Source organism: Electrona antarctica, assembly GCF_951216825.1.
Source record: "Electrona antarctica genome assembly, chromosome: 17".
Taxonomy (NCBI): Eukaryota; Metazoa; Chordata; class Actinopteri; order Myctophiformes; family Myctophidae; genus Electrona; species Electrona antarctica.
In genome coordinates this window covers 19,937,578-19,956,641 of record NC_136798.1, presented here as the reverse complement: position 1 = coordinate 19,956,641, position 19,064 = coordinate 19,937,578, and the positions used below count along the sequence as shown (strand labels likewise).

Sequence of the window (19,064 nt, the reverse complement as noted above, 5' to 3'; positions counted from 1 at the left end):
TAGTCAAAGAAACCCTGTACAAGGGCTCCTGTTAAGGTCTTCAAGGTGTTTTTGTTGACCAGTGAGGAGATCCTGTAGAGGAATCTTGTTCTATGGTTGACTTTTTTGATTACGTTGGTGGCCATTTTATCACCGGAAAGATTAGCCTCCAGGATGGAACCTAGGTAGGTAATTTCATCTTTACGTGTGATAACATTGTCACCCACTTTAACCAAGAAGCCATTTGCCTTGCTGAGATTACTAATAGAGCCAAAGAGAATGGATTCAGTTTTTCCCAGGTGTAAAGATAGTTTGTTATCAGCGAGCCAGGTGCAGATTCTACCGAGTTCAGAGCTGAGGGCGTTTTCAACCTGCAGTTTGTCCTTGTCCGAGACCAGCAGTGCTGAGTCATCTGCGAACAGGAACAAGTTGCAGTCACAGGCTGAAGTCATGTCGTTTACATATATTAGGAACAGTAGAGGCCCTAGTATGCTTCCTTGTGGAACGCCACAGCTCACTGGGAGGGGGGGGGACAGTGTTCCGTTCACTTCCACCATCTGTTCTCTCCCCTCCAGGTAGGATTGCATCCAGCTCACTGATGTGCTATATGCAGCATTTGATTAGACTTGCAGTCCTAAAACTAAAGAATTTGGTTATAAAATGTGTCCACAATATTGACAGATAATAACAGGCAAGCATTGATAAAATAAAATAAAAAATCTCCTACATTCTCTAATAGGCCATATTATCCAATGATGGCTATTTTATAAATCCAATGGCTTTTTATAAAAATGGGGGGGAGATACATATTATTTTGGGGGTCCTTGACGTGAACATATTTGGGAAAAACACTAGTTTGAAGCGAGCGTCCCAATAGGAAGGAAGCCCAAATAAGCAACTTGTCTCCAACTTAATCTACACTTTAGAAACCGCAACCCGCAACGAGCACAAAGTATTTTAGAATAAAAAGGACATGGCAACGCTGACCAGATGTGTGTGTGTGTGTGTGTGGTGGTGGTGGTGGGGGGTGGTGACTGCTGGCTGCAAGTCTACCAAGGACGGTGAAGGACCAGATTACTCGGGAAATACCCCCCATTTGTATATGCATGTATTACTAGGACACGGTCGGAAAACCATTTGGTGCGATTTTAGCCCATCTCTGGGAATGTCGGCGACCCCCAATCTACACTGTTAAATTTGTCAACTCGTGACATTGACCATTGTACAAATAGAGTTCAATTTGTACCTCTTAAGGGTTCAGCCCGTTCAGCCTCAGCTCAGAGCGTGTCCACCACACAAACCAGTGAACCATTGGCAGGCTCGATCGTTGTGGTTTTTGCGTTTAGACTGATTTGATGTAAGAGTTTATTTTATGAACAGTTTGTAGAATGGGTATACAGACATCAGTTCAACGAAAGTACAAGTCAATACAAAATCTGTTACGAGGATTAAACCAGAAAAAGCACCAAGACTTCTTAAAATAAGGGTCCTCCATTTTCAATTCACCAGAAGACCATATAACACCATGCTGTGTGTGCCATGTGTATATGCACATTAAAGTTTCCAAAAATATGACATTGTATTCCTCTAAAATAGCAGATCTTGTACGTTGTGAGCTTGTAGATAGCTGCTATTTTCAAATAGCCTATATGTATATTATACAGTTAAGACTGGTTAAAAGAAAACCCATGATGGAACCCCATCAAGGAACCCACTTTGAGAACCACTTCCATATGCAGTTGTATATACACAACCATTAACCAATATGTATCATGTCTGCTAGAACTGCACACTTACCAAAGTCAATAGCTTTATGTAAAAACAAAAATAAGGATCATAATAAAGGGGGAAATGTTATTGTCACCATGTAATAATGGCTATAGGCAAATGGATCCTCCTCAGTGGTCACTTGATAGCTAGGGCCTAAATAACGTTATTTGTGGTGGATCGTGGGTGAATTTTACCATAAGGTGTCTGCCAGTTCAGAGCTGTCCAAGCTGGCTCATTAAGTCAAACAGTAGTTCAGCTAGTTTAGCTCAAGACCCCAAATAAAAGTATTAAGTGCACACGTCGCAATGAGACGTGTCATGATCTTGTATATCTGCCATTTCCCTCGTTTCTTTTTCCTAATGCAATTTATTTGATTCTTATATTATGAAATACTTTTGAATGTGTGAATGTTTTTATTTAATTTATTTGAGAGGGGTAAAAATGATTAATCTTGTTACCTCCAGCTGTTAACACCTGCACCTACATTTATAATGGATATATAACTTTGTTGCCTTTGTAATGAACCACACAACACTGATCAAAGTCAATAACTTTATTAGAAAAATAATTTACACTCGCCTCACTGTACAGTATAAAACAATTTGCAAGAATGCAAACACACTGGTTAGCAATTAACAAAAAACAAATAATGTTTTGACTGATAACATCTTTTCAAATGAAATGTGATAACGCAGAGTGAAAAGTACAAAACCTACAAACTCGTTCAGGTCCTTCTCCTTTTAACAATCCATGGAGAAAGAACAAAATGTGACAAAATGCGAACTGGATCACTGGTTCTCAATGTGGGGTCTGGGTGGTCCCCCATGGCATCCTGGAGGGGATTCCAGAGTTCCCCAGCTACATAGTTAGGAACCAAATGGGCCCTTATAGGTCTGTAACTCATGGAGTGACTGACAACACAGATTTCAATTAAAGTTGGTTGAAACCAGAAATGCTCAAATGCTACGGAAATGCTGGACATAATGCAGGTAGGCAGACCTGTCAAAATGTTGACAAGTATGCAGGGAGCCTACAAGATTGAAAAGCAATCCTACTTTTCCTGACTGTCGCACCACAATTTTTCTTCAAATGAATTACTGTTTTGTTTTGAAGGTATGCCAAATGTGATCAGGGATTAAAACAATTTTCCTAAAAATTGTATATAATAATTTAATATGCACGTTTTCAGTCTGTTGCCTTCAAGGCATCTAACCCTAACCCTCCCCCAGATCTTGATTATTTTCAGTATTTGTAAAGAATTTTGGCTGGTACACAATGCAACATAGGATGAACATCTCTGTAAGCCGTTATTATATATTACTTCATAGAACTGAAAATTACTTACTACTACTCAGTACAATATATTAAATGTAAAGTAGGTCAATGCCTACATACAATGTTTACCAAATTTGGGCTCAACTTCTTTTCCATAATTTCCAACCCTTACAAATGAAAATTCACAACTTCCACAAACCTGTGTAGGAATCCACAGTTGGCATTGCATTTCATCCATCATGTTATTCACAATAAAGGGACACAAAGTAAGCAGACTGTTCAAATACAATTTAGCACACACACATCATTACAATGATGGGTACAAAAAAAAAAAACGAATTAAGACTTGTTTTTCCCCATAATGGAAAGAGCAAGGAAGACCGATGCCTCTACTGACATGAATATTTTTATGTCAATGCATTGTTAAAAAAAAAAGTCACACTTCCCCTCTAAAACTATTATACAACCCAGCAAAACTATATGCTCAACATGGTTCAGACAGCGAATACTTCTTATTCAAGCTCATTTCATGAGATGAAGCTACACGATGTATATGGCTGCCGGCACTTGTAAAGCCAAGAGCCAAGCAGCGTACACACATCTAATATCAGTCAAGTGCTCTGGTGTTGCATGTGCATCTCTCTGACGAGGAGTTCAGATGGTGTGTTGCATGTGCATATCTCTGAAGAAGAGTTCAGATGGTGTTGCATGTGCATCTCTCTGAAGAGAGGAGTTCAGACACAGCCAGGCAATTCGTCTTAGACTGAGGTAGTAGACCAAACACTTTATCAATTTGACAAAGTACTTGAAAGAACAATTCATTCTCCTGGAATGAAAAAAAAAAAAAAAAGGGTAACCACAAGTAATACCATAACCAGTTAGTTCTCAACTGGTGTCTCACAACCACAGCGAGATCAGGAGCAAATATATTTTATAATACAAATGCATGTATTTCTATTTGAGTTTGTCTGCAAATCGGCCAAAACATCTCGACCACTTTTGAGTCCTGACCGGACCCCCTAAGCATTGCTCTAAATTTGCAGATTGTTTTCTTAAGGCCAGCAATCCTATAAAACAAATTCAAACATTTATTCCATTAAGATGCAGTTACAGACCACCATTAAAAGATGCAATTAAACATCCTCCACCAATTAATTTATCAAGCTCCTCTGAGCCACTGCAAACAGACCAAAAGTGCAAAATGTCCAGTCAAGCTTGCTGTAATTTCGTATATTTACGTCTTGTATCAGACAAGGGGACACAGAGGGAGATTGGGGCAGTGTCTTTACTATGTAAGGAAGCAGCTTCAAACTTTATTCTTGCTCTTCTATTTTGTTATCTTCATGTGAATGTGTTAATGTTATGTTTGGGCTCCTTAAATGACCTGTATTGTCAGTCATTTGTAAATACCATTGGACCATTCAGTCAAGGCTGTCAGTCAGGTGGACCTTACCATTCCATCCAATCCATTGGCAGCTTTGCAGTGTGTAAGCCCCATATACTGGTCAGTCTCTTCATAGTGACACTTCAGCACCGGCCTCTCCCCCTTTTCCCTGCTAGTCAGGTAACAAAAGGAGCCAGTTAGAGAATAGAACAGGAAGGGACAAATGACATCTAAACACTTCTACTGGTCTCTCACGCGCACAGAACCACAGACAACATGATGCATTAACTGTAGAGAAAAGCCTGTGTTGAATAAAAAGGTTTTTTTTTTAAAAATGCGTTACATCAGAAGCCAAAGATACTGAAGCATTCTCGGGTACTTCCACGACCTACAACTCCACACGCCATGCACATCACAATGCCTTAGTTTAAAGACAAGGCCAAGAAAGACCTTGCTGCTTTTTTCTTAAGACGATAATAGAGCAGTGATTAAACATGGGGTAAGGGTGGGGGAGTGAGATGTTAAAGCAGCCATTTCTGCTACCAAAGCAACAACAAAAAAAGTGTTTACACAAGCACAACAAGCAAAGACATGCACTTCAATTACTTTCCCACCATTACACAGGAATTAAAACTTAGGATAAAACATGCAAAGATTAGTATCCAGGCCTTCAACAGTTAGATAGATCCTTCTGGGTCAAAACAAACTCATTTAAATCTGGATCAAATTGTGCTTTTCAGTAGGTAATGTCAATAAAAAAAAGACATGTATGGAGGCTCTCCTAATTTCTCTTTCCTAACGTAACAATTTAATTTGGAATACCAATTTGTGAAAACTAATCTCACCAAGTATGGGGATTTGTTTTGGATGAGCGAAACTCAAAGGATGGAATATGTAACTACACATACATAAAAGCACTCTTGAAATGCCAACTATATTAGGTGAACTGGAAATTTGATGGCATGCAAGGTGACATTTGTAACATGTGGCCAACATTATGCCGGCAAACCTTTGGTCCATTTTCCTTCCACAAGGAGCCTTTAGAAAATTTGAAGACGAAATTTGAAGAGAAGAATTTGCCGAAACATGAATTTGCAACACAATTTGAGGTTTTTTGTACACGTGTGCGTGTAATGTTTATTAGAGCAGACAAACAGCAAAAGGATACAAGCCAAAAGGTCAAGCCAAAAAATAGGACTGCTGAGGTCCTTTTTTTTTTTCTTCAATAACAAGACACGCATTTACTTTGACAATACAAATTGTAGATTCATTGTAGATCGTTTTAAATACATGTTTAGGAGACATTAAGCTTTGCTGCTGTAGGCTACTTAAAACATGATAACCATAATTACTATAAAACATACATAAAGCTATAAGCCAAATAGACAGCTCCAGCACATGACTGCAATCTAATTCTTTTTTTTCTTCAAACTTTGTTATGGAAAACTTATCGACCAGCTTAAAAAACAAACAAAAAATAAAATAAAATAAAACCAGTTCGCCAGAAGCAGGGAGGGAGTGTGAGCTACTTGTTTCGAGTCCAAGCGGATTAAAATATGTACAAAAAGATACCTTGCCAGATGTCACCAATTTTTGGGGAGAACAAACAATACAAAAACAAAAAAAAAACAGAAACAGGCAACCGTATGGAATTTTTAGGGCCTGATCAGATCAAAGTCTCTAGAAAAAATGGTTTTGTTGTAGTTTATCAAAAAGCCCTATTTTGCACCACTCTACTTCCACTGTTGCCCAAAAGAATCCTGATAGAATTCCTGGTTGTCAGATTTGTAACCATAGTTACCAGAATGATCGCCACCCAGCGGCTGCTGAGCAATGGGTTGCGAGCCCCAGTTCTGACTATTGGTCTGCCGGCGTTTGGAATCGGGCTGGCTGTAACCATCAGCTTTGCGCTTCCCTCCTACATTTCCACCGCGGCCACCACCCCGAGCACCACGTACCCCGCCGCGGGCTCCTCCTCCTCCTCTCATCGGCACGCCTCCTCTGCCTCCTCCCCTCACTCCTCGGCTGGGGCCGCCGGGACCGCCTCCTCGTGGGGAGTAGCCACCGCGACCGCGAGGAGGGCCGCTCGCTCCGCGTGCTCCCCTCCCGCCAGGCGAGGACCCTCCACGCGGGCCCCCTCTGCCTCCTCCCCCACGGCCCCGGCTGGGGACCTGGAAGTCATCGTAGCCATAGTAGGGGTCTTCGTAGCCACCGCGGTAGTTGTGGTAGTCATAGCCATAGTAGTCATAGTAGTCGTCGTAGCCGCCATAGCCATAATCGGGCGCGTAGGCGCCGTAGCTGCCTCCCCGGCCACCGGCGGCGCCTCGGCCCCGGCCTCTGGGAGGAGGTGGCATGGGTGGAGGTGGCCCGTAGTAGTAATAGTCATCATACCTGTAGTGGGGGGGAAAAACACAGTAGTTACAATGCAGTCTTAACCACTTTCAACCTGGCATCGTTGGCAAAACTGACAAGCTCAAAACACACCATGACACGTTGCAACTTGCACATGTGTAGATCGGCTATTTTCGGTATTAGTCATTCGTATAAAGGGCTCAAGGTTTTTAAAGGTCCACTTCACCACTTTTCAACCCATCTTCATATAATAGGTCCTCACTAATAATCATGATAAAATGGCACGATTTTTTGGTACTCTGTCTGTCTCATAGGAGGGCTGTGGGCAGTTTAGAAACCGTCCTCCAGTGACATCATCATTAGGCAGATATTTTTATAAACAAGATTTTACAAAAATGTTTAGATTTTCATTATCGTGAGAATGATTGCTTCCATTTTCACATTGCTAGGACTAGAAAGCCTGCAGTTTCTATTAGCTTGTATTCCCCATCGATGTCACTGGAGGACGGTTTCTGAACTGCCCACAGCCATCCTATGAGACAGACCGAGTAGAAAAAAATTGCGCCATTTTTGCATGACTATTAGTGAGGACCTATTATTATATTATATAGGAAGAGTGGTCCTTTAAGACTGACAAGCAAATTCATAAATAGAATTTAACAGAAAATAAACAAAAGGGGAAAAAAATATGAAAACGTGCATGGATCTTTCTTACATTTGGGTTTTGGCTGCTTGTCTCTGGGCCTTGCGTTCTTTCCTTTTTTGATCAGGCGGCTTGGCAAATACAATCTCAACGCACTCTCCCTCCAATTCCTTCCCATTCATCCCGTCCAACCCCTATGAAGAAGAAATATTGAACATTAAGTAAATATTTTTATAAGCATCCCAGAGGTGCAAAGTTAAGCTGCATGGCTGTTTTTCAAGCAAAGTGAAGACCTGAATAGCAGGTCTGGGCCCTTAAAGTCAAAGCTTTTTAATTTGTCAGGACCAGTCAATTCTTTGAGTCAAGCAGTCTTTCCCGAAATTATGCCAGACAACTAGCATATGAGTTAACAGATTTATTGATTTTAAACCTTTTCAAGACACTTGACTGCTGTGTGTCAGTGCTGATGTAGATCAAGTTATTAACTATACTTTAAATATAAATCAATTTGTAATATTTAACTGCTGAATCCAATTAAGATCAAATAAAGTTCTTAGTGGTCACAGCTCTAACGTACACAGATTAAGAGCCTCATTAATAGTTCTACTCCTGCTTTGTGCAGGACAACAAATAGATACCTAACCACACAAGTTTTAATTTGCCATTTTATTATTCAATGACCGCTTTCATTCCCCAAAAGTGTGTTAATTTTTCAATAAGTTGCTGAACTGCTACATAACCGTACCTTGACTGCACCATCTCTATCTTCATAGTGGATGAAGGCGTAATCTTTCAGCTTTTTCACCCGCTCCAGTTTGCCGAACTCGCCAAAGGACTTTTCCAGGATTTCTTCTGTGACTCCATTTGCAAGATTTCGCACAAATAAAACCCTGACCTGTGGATTGTACAGTAAAATGAATAATTAAACACAGTACTTCCTGCTGCATATTATAAGGCATCCTTGGATTTAATCAAGTCAGCGATTTAATCAGCCACAAAGTTTTACCTGGTGGCATTTTCACACCCAGTCAACAAAATGGTCAGCTCATTAACTCAACTTAAACATTAACCCATTCAAGATGGGAACCCCTTTTGGTGTTTATGGATTATGTTATTCTTTGGCTATTGAAAAATAACAGATCTACAAGCTCATAGTGCGGCACTCGGTGCCACACTACGAGCTTGTAGATCTGTTATTTTTAAAAGAGAAATGTGGCCCAAATCTTTGAATAAAATATTCTTTCAGAGCGAATGTTTTTAACTGTTCCCTGGAACTACATATTTTCAGATGGGGGCCAAATACAGATCATTCTGGGTGTCCTTGACATGAAATAGTTTGAGAACCACTGACATAGGAAAAAAAGGATTTAGAAGACACTTTAAACCAGTGGTTCTAAAACCAATGACTTTCCGCCTGACCTACCTTTGACATCACGTCAGGGTCAGGGTCTTCGATGGGGTCAGCCCATTCCACAGTCACCACGTTACCCCAAACTTTAACCTTGCCGCTCATCAGCCGGCGGCGAGCTTGTGCTGCAGTTTTGTGGTCTTCATACTCTAGGAAACAGAAGCCCCTGTTCTTCTTCTTGTCATCCGGTTGGTGGTAAAGTATGACATCAGTGAGACCCTCTGTGTTTAAGAAAGAGTGGGGAGGGGAAAGGATTTGTACATGATACAAAGTTGGGATAGATAGATAGCGTCCTGTGACTGTGTCCAAGAATAGCAGACCTCCAAGCCTACAAGGCATTGCAGAAGTTGGCCGTTCTGAAGGAGCCTTAAACCATTATAAAATGGTATACAGAAGTACGTAAAAATATACCCAGGCCACTCAGGAAAATGTATGCAAGTCACGGTAAAATGCAAGATTATAGTTTCATTACACTTCCATTTTACTAGTGGAAAGGTGACTCACCTGTGACTTTACTAAACTCTTCAACAATCTGTTCCTTTGTTTTACTTTTGGGGATGGAACCCACAAAAAGCCGGTTATTGGCTACAGATATGCACACTCCAATGTGCTTGCCGGGTCGAATTTCGTGGTTATTACACTGTGGAATGAACAAAAACAGGTAACCAATTTTAACCTGCTGTTCCCATTTTATTTTGTCGGGAGGGGGGGGGGGGTCAAAAATAGAAGATCTACAAGCTCATGTTTCATAACACAGCAAGCTTGTAGATAGTGTGCCGCTTTCACTATTTTGGGGTAAAACAAACACTCACCAATTTGACAGCCTCCTGGGCAGATTCTTTTGCGCAAAAAGTGACAAAGGCGTAGCCCCTGTTCAAACCACTGAGAGGGTCCATCATTAGCCTCAGGTCCCAGATGGGACCGGCCTTCTCAAACAGGGGCACCAGCTCATCTTCAAACAGATCACGAGGAATCTTGCCAACAAAAATCTGAGGAGAAATGTGTAATCAGTCAAAAATAGAGGAACTAATGACATTTACCCTTCTTAATTGCAGATCACCTATTTCCGGCAAAGAGACTTGGTGTAGAGGGAAACATTACAATGTCTAGTATAGAGCACTTGGGGTCAACCAAGTCTAAAGGTTTTAAGTGAAGATGGTACCTCTGTTCCGATGGTGGGCTGAGCACCCGAGTGCACAGACTCTGGTGGAGGGCCGCCATACTTCCTCTGTCCCGTGGTGACATCTAGTGTGTAGTTGGTTCTGTCTAGGAGCTCTTTGATCTTACTCTCATCTGGTCCCTTGGTGGAATCTGAAACTTTGGTCCCTTGTTTCTCCCTCTGTCTGTAAGTCTTCATTACTCCACAGAGAAAAGCACTTTTGTTCTGTTAAGAGAAAGCATGGATATCAATTTACAATTTACAATTTAGGCATTTAGCAGACGCTCTTAATCCAGAGCGACTTACAATAGGCAAGAACAAAAAGCATGGGAATACATCACATATGTAACAAAATGCATTTATCGCGAAACATGCGTAAGCTAAGACCGTGACTAGAACATATCTATATAATGACACTATACATATAAACTATAACTAGAACATATCTATATAATGACACTATACATATAAACTACACATATGTGCTATACTATGCTGTACATATATACTATGAAGTGCTATGACTACATACAATGCACTTATTGTGCTGTCTACATGACATGCTATAAGTCTGTTTCAAATGCTATATAAGTCTAAGAAGTGCTGTCTAAGGGGGTAGGGTAAGTGCTATGGGCCATGATGGAGTCTGAAAAGGTGGGTTTTCAGACATGAGATAGGTATTAAAAAATCAACACCCCATTTATAAATACAAAACAAATTGTATATATAATAATTTTACAAATACCATACAATTAATTTTGACCACAACAAAATAATGGTAATGCTCATCACATCCGGCTCACATGTGAACCCCCTTTTTTATTGTTAAAAGCCTGCGTATAGTATATAGACCATTTCTCCTACTTACAAGATCCATCTTGCCAAACCAAATACAGCTGATATCTGGAAGTCATTGTTTGTACAAAAATGGTTCAAACAAGTCCCAGGGCAAAACTGGTGTGCTTTGATCAGTATAATTCATCATTGCATTCAACTTGGGGAAATAAGTTGATAATGTTGGAATAATGTTGACGTTAATCACAATGACAAATTATGCTGACCAAAGCAATAGTACAGCTCAGACACTCCTAACATTTCGTACAACAATGGAGTTGCATTGAATACTGTGGGATATTGTTTTGGCAAGATTGAGATCGATCTCCATATATGGACACAGACAGGCGGTAAAAACGGGTGCTATGACAGATCTCCATATATGGAGACGGGTGCTATGACAACAGGTATTGCATACTAGGTTCCCAACTTGCATCGTTCCCAAGTAGGCCGGAGGCTGACGGGCACAGGTTTAGTGTTGATAAGCAAAATTTTAAATGACACTGTGGCCATATCCTTTCAGATGTTTACACAGGAGAGACAAGTTTCATGTTATGCGCAACAAACATTCCAAACGGATTAATTTTAAACAACCTTAAACGGTGCTGTACATTACCCATTACTAAAATGTTATTTGATACATTCAGTAGACCATTTATATTGTTACCAATTTCACACCCCTAAACACAAGCTCCAACTCCATGACCAACTTACTTGCACGTGAGACAGGTCACTCTCTTTGAATTGGACCAAGACTTGTAGAGCTCCCTCCTCGTTGAATTCTTTCAAAGCTTCAATCGCCCTCTCATCTAGGTCACTATGTGCTACCAGTCCTAGGGATAGAATGTGAAACAGTAAGTATAAATACACAACTCTACAGACCAATGGGGGACAAATACATGCTTTCATTACAAGACCATGGCAGAGAGACCGATAACCTAATGATGATGCTTTGAATATTGGCTTTAATTTAATTATAAGACATTAGTCAAAATCTATCTCTTTGGTCACAAGATTATTGAATGTATTGTTCTGAAATCCTAATTGATCTCCAAGCTGCTTTAAAAAGTACCCAAGATAAAGCCGAAGAAAAGGGGGGGGGGGGGGTCAATGTTTCACCGTTTGTAATATCCATACTATTCAGACTCACAATTTGCCATTGAATACATCTCTGCTGCATTACATTATTACAGTTCTGCTGTCTGACAGTTATGTATTATAATAAAGCCGTTCTTGATCAACTTTAATATTGATGAAAATCAATCAGCAGTGGGGTACATGCAGTATTAACACAAAAAGCCAATAATGTTGACTACCAATAAAATCAGTTTGTACAGCAGAAGCTGATGTGTGACCCCAAACTAGAGGTGAGGTGCTCCAATTTTCACTCAAAATGACTCAATCAGTTTGATGTGGGTTTGATTTTGAGAGCACCTCTAGCCCAAACCTAGAATGCATTAAACCTAAACACCTGAACATACTTTGAGCTAGCCGTACACATTGTAGTCTAGTCCCGTTTAACAAGTTCCTACCATCTGCACCAGTCACACAATCACTTCTATTGTTCTCGACATTCTACTGATCCGGTCTTGATGCCAGCTGGTCTTGCACCAACCCCCTTGAACCCTACTAAAGACAACACCCACCCTTTCACTAAAGTGAAACTAATTCATATGAATGACAATGGCATGCTGCTCCAACAGTGACCAGATAGTGATAATTAACGTTAGAAAAGACAGACCACCTTAAAACTGTGGCAGGTTTTAATCACTGCCAGGGAGAGATAATGATCAACATGTAGCTTCAAAGAACAGATGCCATCTGTGAATACAGTAAAACCCCCAGTGCTTTTAAGAAGCTTTAAACAAACAGACTTTAATGTATTGCACCAATCTATTTGCAATCTGTAACTTTCATGCCCTGCCTAGGATTGGAAACCATGTATTCTACAAGTTAACTTTTTACCACCAGATGCCAACTCTGCTTTAGTCATGGAGATATTGCACACTAACAAGCTAGGCAGGAGAACTATAGGCAGGGCAACAGGTAAACCAGAAGGTGGCCTACCAGACACAAGGGTGTAAATGTATCAATGGAAGTCAGAAATCCCCCCTCCTCCATGCAGATATGCTAGTTAACCTATTGCATTCACATACTCTGCACAACAGTGGTTTCCCCCCCCCCCCCCCCCCCCCCCCCAACACACACAGCAAACAAATCGCCAGACAGCATAAGTGTGTATACACACACTATACAGGGTATCTGCACATGTCTTAAGTTATAATAATGAAATTAGTACGTTTAAGACGTTTTTTTTTAAATACCAAATGGTCAAATATTACACATTACCACCAGATCAAATATGATCATTCTGGGGGGCGTTGGTTGCTACCTGTGAAGTTTGGGAACCCTTTGTCTGCTCTACAATTACAGAGTGGTAGAGTTAAAATAAGTTCTGGATTGCAGCTTTAACTCAGTGATCATTACCTCTGAGAGCACAAATGGAACCAAGTTTCACATTAGGGTTTTACTGTACGTGTTGTGTTACACTGGGCTGATGGCGTTAGAAACAGAGATGGCTCTTTACCTGCAACATAGATCTCGTCTAGCTTCTCAGCGACCTTCTGGGGCAGCCCGGCCTCCAACAAGGTCTCGAAGTGCTCCGAGTGGGCTACCACGGCGCTGACGGCGGCCTCGGACGTCTCCATCGGTTCTTGTTCCTCTGTGCCCCCGTTCCCGTTAACATGATCCGTAGCCATGTCGTCAGACATCTGTGTGTGTTGAGATTAGAGAGACGTGGAGTGGGAACTTTAGATTAGAGGCAAATCAAATAAAAACACAGATCACAAAGCCGAGAGGGGGGTCCCACAACAGATAAGCAGCATGCACACCAAAAGTGTGCAGATTGGCGCCACTGATCTGATCTGGACGCTGCAAGAGTCTTTGAGGTAGCCCACACTGAAATACTCTGGTCATCCAAGGTCTAAGTCTGATTGTGTGAAACATGCAAAACCGACGATTTGACGATACATGAGTTTGTTTTGAGTTTACCAACTTAAACCTCTTATCATATCGATTAATCGAGGTATAATTTATGATCCGTGGACACCACGCCTCTGCATGCTAACCACCCTTTGCCTTAGCTAGTGTGTCGTGGATGAGCACTGAACAGGCCCCACCACGGCAACCCTCGGCGTGCGGAGGGGGGAAGCTAACGTCGGCTAGCGACGGTCAATGATAATAACAAGCATCCATCGCGTAGTCTTATTATGCTACTAATAAGAGTCATAACGTGTATAATGTAAATAACACGCAGGCGGAAAACGTTAACGTTACAACGAGGGGAAAAAAGCGGGACGGTTTTCAAAATGCCGGCTGGAGGGACGAGCAGCAAACAAGCCTTTATGGTCATGCTAACGTTAGCTAGCCGCGTTGTATCGTTTCGGTTTCTTATTGATTAACCGAGTCCCTCCGCAAAGGTTTAGAAGAAACACTCACCATGCGAAGATGCTGTAATGCACACGACGATGCCAATTTGCGTTGTCCAAGCAAGCTGCTTAAAAAAAAGAAAAGGGGAAGAAAGCTGCTGTTATTCTGATTCTTCTGAACGCCGGTGGTGTTGCTGCTGCCTTCCTTTACTCCCGTTCGTTTGGTGAGGCAAAATGGCGAAGACGTAACGTCGCGAGCTCTCTCAGAGTCTCACTGACTGCACGGGGTTTCTGCAGCCGCGGTACAGGGGCCTCTGGCTCAAGGGCAGTGTTGCCAGATTGTGTGAGAGAAACAAGACAACCAGATCTTTATGAAAACAAGCCCAAAAGAAGCGAGCACTTCGCCCTTACATGTATGTAAATACATAGGCTATTTAATAGCAGATCTAATATTTTCAAATTAATTTGACATTTTCATTTTTAACAACACAAATCTAAATCTTGTATCGGGTTCCTGGCATTTCAGATGGGGGTCTGCAGACTGCAGACAAATATGTATTCATTTGGGGGTTCCTTATTGACTTGGAAATGTAACCCTGGTTTAAACATTAGGAAACAAGCCCAAAAATGGGCTTGTGAAAATGTAACCCTGGTTTAAACATTAGGAAACAAGACCAAAAAACCGCAACCCGCAACTACAATCAACTTTACAGAAAAACAAGTCCAAAGTCGCTTATAATTAAGATATAAGATATGGCAACACTGCACAAGGGCTATGCTTAAGGGGAGGGATTACCTCCTCCCTCCCTCTGGAAAAGTAACTAAGTACATTTACTCCCCGGGACCCTCCCTTCAAGTGGTGGAAAGTAGCCTAACTACATCCTCCCTAAGTAACTTTGATTGATTGATTGAAGAATTTATTAACAGTTTGCAGAATTACAGTACATTTCAAGCACAAACTCAATACAAAGGCTGTTAACTGTGAGTGGACGACCCAATTAAGCATTACACTTGTTTCCAATAGGGTCCACCATGTTCAAATCATCAAAACATTTAGAGACGTACAAATAGACACTTCTATAGACAGAACAGGAATTCATCATAAAGGAGGTAAAAAGGGAAAAGAAACATATACAGTGAGGGGAAAAAAAGGGGTGGGCGGTGGGGGGGATTCACGTTCAGCTCCGTTAATTTGTTTGTTTTCCTTGGAGGAGCTGCGTTGGGTCCCCAAGTCGGCTCCGTGGCCGTACCTTGAGTTGGCTGTGTGGCCGTGACCGTCTCTTGTGTTGTCCTTGTGTTGGGTCCCCAAGTTGGCTCAGTGGCCATACCTTGAGTTGGCTGTGTGGCCGCGACCGTCTCTTGTGTTGTCCTTGCGTTCGTGTTTGAGGGATTCCGATTTTACAGGGGCCAGTTTCGAATTGCAGCCGTCCGTAGGTGCCCTTTGAGAGCGGTTTTGAAAGAGTCAAGGGATTCGCATGTCTTAATGACAGTTGGTAGGGCGTTCCACATTTTGGTGGCATAGGAGCGAAAAGAATTTAGTCCCTTGTTTGTGCCGAATCTGGGTTGTACATGGTTCGTTACATTTGTGGCAACACAAACATTAAATGCCATTGACAATGAAAGGAAAATCTATGTTATATGTAGACGAACAATTCGGCTTTTTTATTTTATTATTCTTTTTCATACAGTTTATATATATTTTTTAAATTAAATATACATAAATACATTAGTGGTTTATGAAGAAGATATATTCATTTCTTATTGGATGATGTACGACGACAAGAGCGCCCCTCATTTCACATGGGTGTGATTTTTTTTCCTCGTCAAATATTTATCCCACGATTTTGTAGCGCATTTTTTCACCTGGAGAGCCACAAACTGAGCGCACATGATTCCTTCAATGCATGAGGAGTGAGCAGGCCGCTTCTTATCACCTGAGGCTGACAGGGGGGAGTTTCCCCAGTAGGACGTAGCGGAGGGAACACGTTATTTAAACCAGTTTGGTTGCCCTCCATCAGGCACCCCACCTGACCAGGGGGTGGCAGTATGGAGACCATTCAGACTCAAATCCGGCACCTTTATAGCTGTGAGGCGACAGAGCTATCACTGCGCCACGCCGTGCCCCCACCCCTTTTTTTTCTTTTTTGGGGGGAGGAGGCCTCAGGATGGTGTGTGTCTGTTCCTGTTTGCAGCCATGGCTGCCAGTTCCCATCTGATGTCATGTGGGAGTTCCGACTGCTCCAGACCGTACATAATAACTGCTAGCTTGCATAACGTCTTCAGACTAGGACTTAGATCTAAGATATACAGGTCATCCTTTGTGTTACCTCCTCCAAAGAGGATGGCACAATCTCCCACCGTGGAACAGCCCATGTTAATTATATAACACAGACCTTTCCCCGGTTGAGCCATCTTCCAGGAGGGCTCAACCGTCTTCCAGGACAAGGTCGTTGGACTGAACTTACACATGGAATCGCACCACTCGCCGTGTACTTCTCCACCACCGTCTGCTTTGCCACCAAATATGTATAGCTCTCCATTGTAGGCAAAAGATAAATGATAGGTTCTGCATACTTCTGGAAGAAGCTGTGTGGGTGTGCTCAGCCAGTGGTTGGTCTCTGTATCAAACACTCTTAAGGGGTGGTCGTCGTCCAAGGTACTCATTCGATCTTCTCCCCCACATACAAACATCTTTGTCCCAATCATGGTGGCACTGTGCGATGTTGAAGGAAGGGCTGGAGTGCCCTTGGTGTTAATTAGAGACCAGACCATTGTGATGGTGTCCAACTTGTAGATGTCATTACTTGTGTAGTAAGTGTCTTGGGTACGTCCTCCATAGATATACATGAGCTTCCCCAATACACAGGCTGAGTGGTGCCTTCTACCCTCTGGTACAGTGCCGGAAACCACAGGGTTGAACCATTTGTGGGTGTCGACATCGAATGCATAAAACATATTTTCATTTCTAGGATAACCCCCGTACATGTAGATTATATGTTCTATCAGTACAGCTGTGTGCCAATGGCGTCCAGTGGGAACCTCAAGGGGACTTTCTCTCCCAGTTGTCAATAACGTCTTCCATCGTAAGGACACAGTGTTGAAGACATTGACATCAATCTCCTGGTGTAGGCAAGAGCGACAGCCTCCAATGGAGTACACCTTGCATCCCACTGTCACGGCAGCACCAACGCAGGAATTCAGTTGAGGTCCTTTCAGATGCACAGTCCAGCACAACATGGCTCACACACCAGCACCACTGTGTTGGTCAAGTCTTTCTTGCAGTGCAAAAGTATTCAGTGCACACTAAGCTGTCATAAACAAAAAGCAGACTTTAATGACACATGGGTGGCAGAAGGCCTTACTGAAGAATCTCAAATCGGGATAGCAGGAAAACCACAAACACTAAAAGGTTACAGAACAAAGTATTTGACTATCTTTTGTAATTTGCTGTTTAGTGGCAATTATATATGCTACTGTAGATTTGATGACAACATTGACGATGTCATGGGCTGACAGACACCACTCTGAGGTAAAACAGGGTTTACACACACTGAGGATGTCACTGATGATGTCAGCCTCACAAAAAGGTCATGAGTTACAAAGCCAAAGGAGGCTGATGCCTGTTCATCTCCCTATTAAGAAAAATTGATCACCATAGCAACCACTTTTCGAAATGTATCCCTTACGGGTTTTGCTTCCTTCATTATATGCATTAGGCCTTCATGGCCTGGACCCAATGTTGAGAATCAGTGATATAGGTGATTTGGGAGATTCCTCCACTTCATTGGCCTACAGCAATTTTTGAATACATTTATGAAACACTATAGAGTAGTATAGAGTAGACCATACTACACCTGTTAAACATTGCAAATCAGCCCCAGCATACAGGAAAACATCACTGTGCGCAGAGCAAAGACATCATATTATTCAAGTAGACTATACAGTCAGTACTGAGAGATGACATCAAACAACTTTGCTCAAGAACTGAAGCTCACGCAGTCATTCGTCAAAGGACCTCTGACCTCTAGGTCTCCCAATGAGTCAATTGAGTCAATTAGTCAATGATTTGCTCGATCCACTCTTGACATTAAAAAAAGCGATGTCAAGGAATTGACCTATAGCTAAGCTCCTCCCTAAACTGCTATGGTCCAATCACAGCTAAGCATAACATGGGTTAGACAAATACCAATAGTTTTCCTATATGATAAAACACTGTTTTAAAAAAGAAATGCCACGCACATATTTTTCCAGTGCATACAGTATGGCAGGCCCTGTTGACGGATTTGGAAGAGATTTTGAAGGTCTGGTTCCAAAAATTAACCAGTATTTAATGTGTAAAATCCATGATATTACATTGGAATGAATGAGCCCGGCTGGAAAGTGTCCAAGTGTGAGTGTCTAAGTGGAAGAGTCCGGGTCTTTCTATAGGTCCATTATGTAGGCTGGTTAACCACTCCCCCAATCAGCGTACCAAAAAAACTGTCATCTCCAGTCTCCAATCAGTGAACGACACTAGCCTGGAACACGGAAGCTGGACCCTGCTAATGCATGGTTCGCGGGGGTAACAAAAAGTGACGTCATCTCCAGTCTCCAACCTAATATTGTTAGTATGACATCACTCCTCTCTATATAACATTACTTATTAATTAATCATTGTAGTTACGTTAAAAATATGACACCCTGTGCTATGTGCTGAGTTCTCAACAGGCCTGAAAATGAAGGCCCAGCCCTATGGGCCCTAAGTGGTCCAGCCCGACTACATTTTAGGCCCGGCCGGCATGGTCGGGTTTGGGCAGAATTTGAGAACTCTATCACAGAGTAAAAGTGAAACG

At 41.9% G+C, this 19,064-nt stretch overlaps 1 protein-coding gene across 1 annotated transcript; it reads right to left on the bottom strand.

Moving 5' to 3' along the window:
* Positions 1–2,287: 2,287 nt before the first annotated feature.
* Positions 2,288–14,575, bottom strand: LOC306940441 (heterogeneous nuclear ribonucleoprotein Q-like). The gene is made up of 11 exons (XM_079525524.1): positions 14,303–14,575; positions 13,392–13,575; positions 11,519–11,637; positions 9,974–10,195; positions 9,624–9,800; positions 9,316–9,451; positions 8,827–9,032; positions 8,149–8,298; positions 7,476–7,597; positions 4,478–6,799; positions 2,288–3,850 (listed from the first exon to the last, which is right to left on the bottom strand). Exons 1-10 carry the CDS (start codon positions 14,303–14,305, stop codon positions 6,142–6,144), a joined length of 1,977 nt encoding a protein of 658 aa, XP_079381650.1. The 5' UTR covers positions 14,306–14,575; the 3' UTR covers positions 2,288–3,850; positions 4,478–6,141.
* Between the last annotated feature and the right edge of the window lie 4,489 nt (positions 14,576–19,064).